Source organism: Solanum tuberosum, unplaced genomic scaffold, assembly GCF_000226075.1.
Source record: "Solanum tuberosum cultivar DM 1-3 516 R44 unplaced genomic scaffold, SolTub_3.0 scf00206, whole genome shotgun sequence".
Taxonomy (NCBI): Eukaryota; Viridiplantae; Streptophyta; class Magnoliopsida; order Solanales; family Solanaceae; genus Solanum; species Solanum tuberosum.
This window is the reverse complement of record NW_006239131.1, coordinates 152904-160550: the sequence shown is the minus strand read 5'-3', so window position 1 is coordinate 160550 and position 7647 is coordinate 152904. Positions and strand designations below refer to the sequence as shown.

The 7647-nt window shown below is 28.6% G+C and overlaps 1 protein-coding gene across 1 annotated transcript; it reads left to right on the top strand.

The window, feature by feature from the left end:
- Positions 1-4787: 4787 nt before the first annotated feature.
- LOC102599519 (putative receptor-like protein kinase At1g72540) lies at positions 4788-7220 on the top strand. The gene is made up of 5 exons (XM_006355707.2): positions 4788-5296; positions 5380-5515; positions 6073-6209; positions 6357-6480; positions 6559-7220. The coding sequence occupies exons 1-5, from the start codon at positions 4934-4936 to the stop codon at positions 7035-7037; spliced, it is 1239 nt and encodes a 412-aa protein (XP_006355769.1). The 5' UTR covers positions 4788-4933; the 3' UTR covers positions 7038-7220.
- The last annotated feature ends 427 nt before the right edge of the window (positions 7221-7647 follow it).

The window sequence follows — 7647 nt, the reverse complement described above, 5'->3', positions numbered from 1 at the left end:
AAAGTTAGATGAAACAATTACTTAAGTGAAGAACAAATAACTTTGTAATAATTTATTATGCGATTTTATAATTTTTGTTTATTTGATAAGATTGAATAAACAATTGGGGCTATTTTAATAGTTTTACAACTTATGGGATTTTTATGTTTATAAGAAAATATACAACACAAAAATTCCATATCGCATGTCCAAACAAACCTTCAATTTCATCTCATGATTCCATATAATGATACCATATCATGATTCCATATCATGATACCATATCGCATGGGCAAACGAGCCCTCAATAAAGTCCAATCTGATAAAAATTAGTGTGATAACTCAAAATAACATATGTCTTAGTACGTGCTTGTCTCACAAGTCACAAGTCACAAGTCACAAAGCACTAGGTATTTGAAATTTAAATAATGCATGTACCAAATCATGACGTTAATAATAAATAGGTATTCAAGAGGTTAAAATCTTATTTGCCTTAAAATCGATATGAAAACATCTCTTGAAATGATAAAAATCCCTTCAAAACGACCTCCAATACTATTCAAAAACGTAAATAATGGACAAAAAAAAATTAATCTCATAATTTGAAGGTATTGCCATTTGCCTATTAGATCAACAATCCGGAATTCAAAATTGATTGCATGATTGTGTTACCCATAAGCTATAGAGTACCAATCAATAATCAAGATTTAATTTTAATATCGATTGCGAAGTTAAATCCCAATATTGCCCAATTTGAAAGTTAGGCCAAAACTCTTAAAACTAGTACAATCACTAAGGGTTAAGGAATGGATGCCAAAGGATTTAGTTCGAGACCCTCTATTGATTTGCTACTCCAAAATTTTATGTAAATTAAGTTTTGGGCCTAACTCACACCTTAAAAGTTATCTCAAGGGAAAAGAATTTCACACTCATTAATCATTAATGTGGACTTTTGTCCTTCTTTTAACATATATACTTTCCCAAGATAAAAACATATATATTCAAATCTGATCTCGTTACTATTCCCTTTCACATAAGGTGTCACTAGCAATTGCAGAAAAAAAAATCATCGCAATTGTGGTACCCTCCAGATTGGGCCAAGATGGCTTTTGTGATCATGACATCGAGTTGTATATAGCCATGATAGATTTTATATCAATTCAAATTGAATTATGCATGCGATACAAATGTATTATAAGTGTTTAAAAATATATTTTTTGCGTTCACTTTTATTTGTCATGTTGTGCTTTTTGAAAGTCAATTTTATTAATTTTCAAATTTAAATTAGATTACATTAATTCGATATTTAAAACAAAAAAAATAGATATTAGAAACTATACGAAAAGTAGTATAAATTGCATTTTTTGCATAATATGATTATCAGAAGTATGAACGAGCTGAAGTGATTATTAAAGAATTAGGCCTGGAAAGGTATGTGAGTTACCTTTCCATGAACTTCCTTCTCACCCTTGGAATTCGATCTTGGAAATAGGAGAAAGAAAGCTCATCATAACCGTCAAAGTCACTCTAAAAGGGCTATGATGAGCCCTTTTTGAAAAAATACGTCGTAAAATGTTAGTAAAAGTTTTTATAGTTTGACTCTAAAAAAAGAAACTATGACAACTAAAAGTGGACGGAAGTAGTATTATGCTTGTTTGGTAAGAAATTGACACAATGTATTATAAGTGTATTAAAGTGTGTGGTAAATATATTTTTCGTGAATAAAACTTGTATTATGTGTGTTTTATAAATTGTTCTCTATAATATGTATAAGTTATATTATAAGTGTCCAGTGAAAAAATAAAAATGTTATTGCTATAGTTGATTAATATTTCCTAAATATGTATATGAACTTACTTAGGCTTTAAAGCACACATTTAATTATATTTTAATAAAATTAGGAGTTGGATTATTTCGTTAATCAAGAAAAGAAGTATTCTCTCTATTTTAATTTGTTTGTTATACTTTTTTTAGTCCTCTAGAAAAAGTAAGTTTTTTTCCGTAACACTTCAATTTTAACTTTTCACGTGACATGTTAAAGACCATAAGATTCAAAAATATTTTAATTTATTTTAACATATTTTTAATTTAAGATCATAAGATTCAACAAATGTGTTAAATCCAAATATGATGAAGAAAGGACTTTGAAATTTACTTACAATAAGCAATACATGTTAAACAAGGGAGAAAATGGGGTCAAAATAATTTACATACAATAAGCAATCGTGATAAACAAGGGAGAACATAGGGTCAAATATAAATCTTTCTCTATGTGGCTACAATTTATTTTGATTCATACTTGTCTTTTTTTATTTTTTCAACGTTGATTTGATTTGTTTGAATTGTAGCAAGTGGTGTCCATGTCTTTGATACACTTGGTAAAAAATAATCAAAGAGCCCGCGTATGGGAGAACAAAACGCAGTCTCACGAAAATTTGCACTAGCCTAAAAAGGAAAAACTACAGTCATAAAACTTAATCACACCTACTAATATTAAATTAGTATTTGTATCACTAAGATCGATAATTTTGCTTAACTATACTAAATCAGTATATATATATATATATATATATAATTATCAGCATTAATGATAACAATACAATATATGACACTGATTTAGTATCAATTAAGCGAAATTAGTTGGGAGTATATATTGTCATTATTTAGTGGGATATGAATGTAAAAGAGTACTTTGTAATTATTTTGCTTTTGTGGAGTATTTGCTTAGTTTATCCAATTCGGATAGGTGACACTTGAAACCCTCCAAATCCTAGATCCATCTTTAATACAATGTTTGTTTTGATTGTTACTTAAATTTTGTTGTATCATATCGTTTAAATTCATCGTTATGTAACGATGAAAAGACTCATTTTATGTAATAACTGATCTGATGTGAATGTGTCGTTACCTTAATTTTCTTCTAATTTTGTCTTTATTTTTTATTTAATAATCATATTTCATCTTTTATCCTACCTTTTCATAGTAATTCTACCTCGTACCCTACTTTTCTGGTAGGTTTATCATTCAAATTATGGATCTGTGACATTATGCAACGACACAAAATAATACAATCTATCTAAACAATGTATTCATTAAAATAATATAATATAATACAATATAATACGATACATTATGAAATAATACGTAACAAAGATGTTGTGCTTGGGAGGCTTTATAACGTGAAAATACTTGAGGGGCGAAAGTGTAACTGACCTAGTATAAAGAGCTAGTGATGTATCAAGTTGTGACCTCAATCTTACGAGAACCTGTGGCCCAAGTCCTTGTTGCAATTACGATTTTTCAATGACAAAATTTCAAAAGTATAACTCTGAATTTCTTTTCAAATTAAATTAACATAAAGATCCAATATATCTCTATAATATAAGATCAATCACAATATCTTTAGACTGAATCATTATTTTTATTATTATAGAAATAGATATAGTCAAGCAATTGAAATTAATTCCGTTGGAAACAGCTTGCCTCCAAAAAATTCCAAAATCATGCACATAGAAACCAAGTCAACATAGGGGGCAGGCCAGCACCCAGCAGCCAAGTCAAGTATTTTTTTTTTCCAACAAAAATGTATGACTTCTACTGCTACATCTCTGATCGTAGTAGATCTAATTTGTACTTGTATAATTTTATTTTATTTTTTACTCTGCATTGCCTTATACTATATTTATATACTTACAGTAAAAAAAATGTTATTATTTTACTTTTATTAATTTCAACGAGCTATTAATTTAAATAAATATTTATATAATTGTGTAACTTAAAAGATAATTGCACGTAATTAATTATACATATTTGATACAATTGGTTGGTAATCTATAGGAAATGACAAATGTCAGGTTAAGTTACACTAAATAGTATAACAATTCATTACACTATCTATATATAAAAATCAAATTCTTTATAAATTAATTAATAAACATGTTCTTACATAAAGTAACCGCTATGATAAAAATTTTAAGTGACCTTACAATATAAAAATATTTACGCATTGATAGTTAGTTAAAGTTATGAAGATATGTAGTCTAATGATTAATTATGAAGAAATTTATGTATTATTTTATATAACTGACATTAGTTATTCATGTATTAGTTTTTTCATCTTCTACATCATATATCAAAGTTTACAAATTTCCTCATTACTTATACAAATAAACCAAACACAATATTAATTTTTTATACATGAATTTACCTCCAAATCAACTACCTACCACGATATTATGTTTGTAAAATTTAACACCTATATAATTCACCTTTAAATCAGGGTAATTAATTTTTTTTAACGTTTTTATTTTTATAAAGAAGAATGTTAGTGGAAGTGCACATACAATTAAACACGCTCTTATAACGTGGGAAAAGGAACAAGTATTCACCACAAATACAGTTGACTTATAATATAACTCAGAAAAAAAAATACAAAGTAAATATACAACATAATACAAAGGGAAATAAAACACGTTAGTACATGAGGTCATGGTATTTATTAGTACTCCCTCTGTTTCTATTTATGTGACTTACTTTCCTTTTTAATTTGTCCCAAAAAGAATAACATATTTTATATTAAGTAACAAATTTAACTATAAAATGTTTATTTTATCCTTAATGAAATAATTTATAGTCACATAAATTTCTGTCATTCATTTTGGACCACACATTTTAAAAATCTTCATTTCTTTCTTAAATTTCGTACCGAGTCAAAATAACTCACATATAATGGGACGGAGGGAGTAATTTTTTTATATATATATATAAATAAAGGTGTTGGGAAGCTCTTCCTTTGTATCTGGTATAGAGAGCAGTTGGGTACGACATATTTGAATATTATTATTACCCTCTATTCCTTTCTTGCTCATCAATCATTTTTCTATATATATAAACACACAATTCTCTTCAAGGCAATTAAGAGAATTTATTCATTTTATTTCAATTAAAGCTAGCGATGAAGATTACATGGGAATCTCTAGTACCTAGCTGTTGTATATCCGAAAATCCAAAGCCAAAGCCAAAGCAATCGAAATTAGTAACAAAACAAAGTTCATTTCATCGGATTTCAGTTTCAGATTTCAGTGGTTCAGAAGATTTATCAATATCATTAGCTGGTTCAAATCTTCATATTTTCAGTGTTCAAGAATTGAAAGTGATTACTCAGAATTTTTCGTCGAGTAATTTTCTAGGGGAGGGAGGTTTTGGACCAGTTCATAAAGGTTTTATTGATGATAAACTTAGACCTGGTCTAAAAGCTCAACCTGTTGCTGTAAAGCTTTTAGATTTAGATGGCACTCAAGGTCATCGAGAATGGCTGGTAACACACATCTCTACTTAATTTTTATCTCTAAATTAAAATTATGCATTTGTTAATTAAGTATTATTAATTATTGTGAGCAGACAGAAGTGATATTTTTGGGGCAATTGAGACATCCACATCTGGTGAAGTTGATTGGATATTGTTGTGAAGAGGAACACAGGCTGTTGGCCTATGAATATATGCCCAGAGGCAGCTTGGAGAATCAACTTTTTCGAAGTATGTTACCTTCTTTCTTCTTTCTTCTTTTTACAATTCCACTAACAGTTTCAATATATAAAAAGCAAACAACTACCAAGTTAAAATAAAAGTATATATACATATATATATTTTTAAATTATGTATAGATATTGTAATTTTCCATATCTATTTATTGTTAAAGAGACTAAAAATTAAAAATCTTTAGGCAAAAACATTATCAAGTCGAATACTATTATATTTATGTCATTTTTGCTTTTGGATCGATAGATTTTCAATCTGCTTTCTTTCACGTTTACAATCAGTAGCTGTATCCCACACAAAATTACCACTTGTCCAATATTAAAGAAAATGTGTAAATATGTGACCATTGACCTTAGCTTTTTCACTTTTACCAAGTACTCCTCTTATGAAATATATAGAATCAGTCAATTCAAGTTTGGTGGAGAAGCAATTGTGAATTATTCTATACGTAGAATTATCTCACTTCAACTCATTATTATTTTTATTGGATATAAAAATATATAGTACAACTTGTTCACAAAATAATATTTGTTGAATTAAATATATAAATGTAGGATATTCTGTATCACTTCCATGGTCAACGCGGATGAAAATAGCACTTGGAGCTGCAAAAGGCTTAGCTTTCCTCCATGAAGCTGAAAAACCAGTCATATATCGTGATTTCAAGGCTTCAAACATCTTGTTAGACTCCGTAAGTTATTTCTTCATTCACTTTTATATGCATTATTAATAATTTTAGTTTTATTAATGTGCAAATTATCATTGACTTTGACATATATACCAAACTTTGTGCATGTCACTTTAGAAAATAACATAATTCTTTATTAATGTGGTCCAGGATTACAATGCTAAACTGTCAGATTTTGGACTTGCAAAAGATGGGCCAGAAGGAGATGACACACACGTCTCCACCCGAGTCATGGGAACGCAAGGCTACGCTGCTCCTGAATACCTCATGACCGGTAATATTTCATTTATCAACAAAATTGAAATTAATTATAAACTTTTGTGACTAATGTTTTCAAATTTAATTTGCACAGGTCATTTGACAGCTGCAAGTGATGTATACAGTTTCGGAGTAGTATTACTGGAGCTTCTAACTGGGAGAAGATCGGTAGATAAAAGTCGTCCAAACAGAGAACAAAATTTAGCAGATTGGGCAAGACCTCAATTGAAAGATGCGCGTAAACTAGGTAGAATAATTGATCCAAGATTAGAAGGTTTATATTCAGAAGAAGGGGTTCAAAAAGCAGCATTAGTAGCTTACCAATGCTTAAGCCATAGGCCAAAAGCTAGACCAGATATGAGTACAGTTGTCAAAACACTTGAAACATTGAAGGATTATAAGGATATTTCAACCATGACATTTGTGTATATAGCTCCAGTTGATCAACACAAACAAAGTCCTCAAAAGGAATTAGTCAACAAAAGAAATACTAATTCTCATCATCATACAAAAAGTCCACATAAGAGATTAACTCCAAATTCACCATTGCACAATGATTTCCATAGAGCTTAAACAATTGTATACATCCACATTTTTTTAATTTTTTTTACCTCATAATACTCAAAATTCTTTATTTTTTCATTGAGTGTATTTGCTAGATATCAGTGTTAGTGAAGACAAGGCAGATATCAACTTTGTATATGTTATATTTCCTTTTGGAGTTTTTAAAGTAATATATACATACCGTTTAAATAATTTTTACACCTGCCACTTATCTTATTTTAAAATTTTCAATTTCATTTTTTAATAAGGCTTACTTATATATATTCTTTACCTTCGTGAGGTATAAAATTTAAACTCTTTCATAAAGTAACATTAACAATAATATCAAATAACAACTAAGCATTATAGTGATGCCACATCCATTGATCATGCCAACAACTACGGAAGATTAACGTACCTCTGATTTGAGATTAATTACGTTCTACACAATGATATAAAGTCTTAATACGATCAATAATTAATTACTATCTCAGGTTAAAATTCATTAATATAATAGTGTACCAAATATGGAAAAATTACATAAACACATATTTTATTTTACCGTAATCTCTAAAATTTCCTATCATTTAAAAAATTACAAAAATTCTTTCTCGGATACATCCATATCCTCTCTCGGATA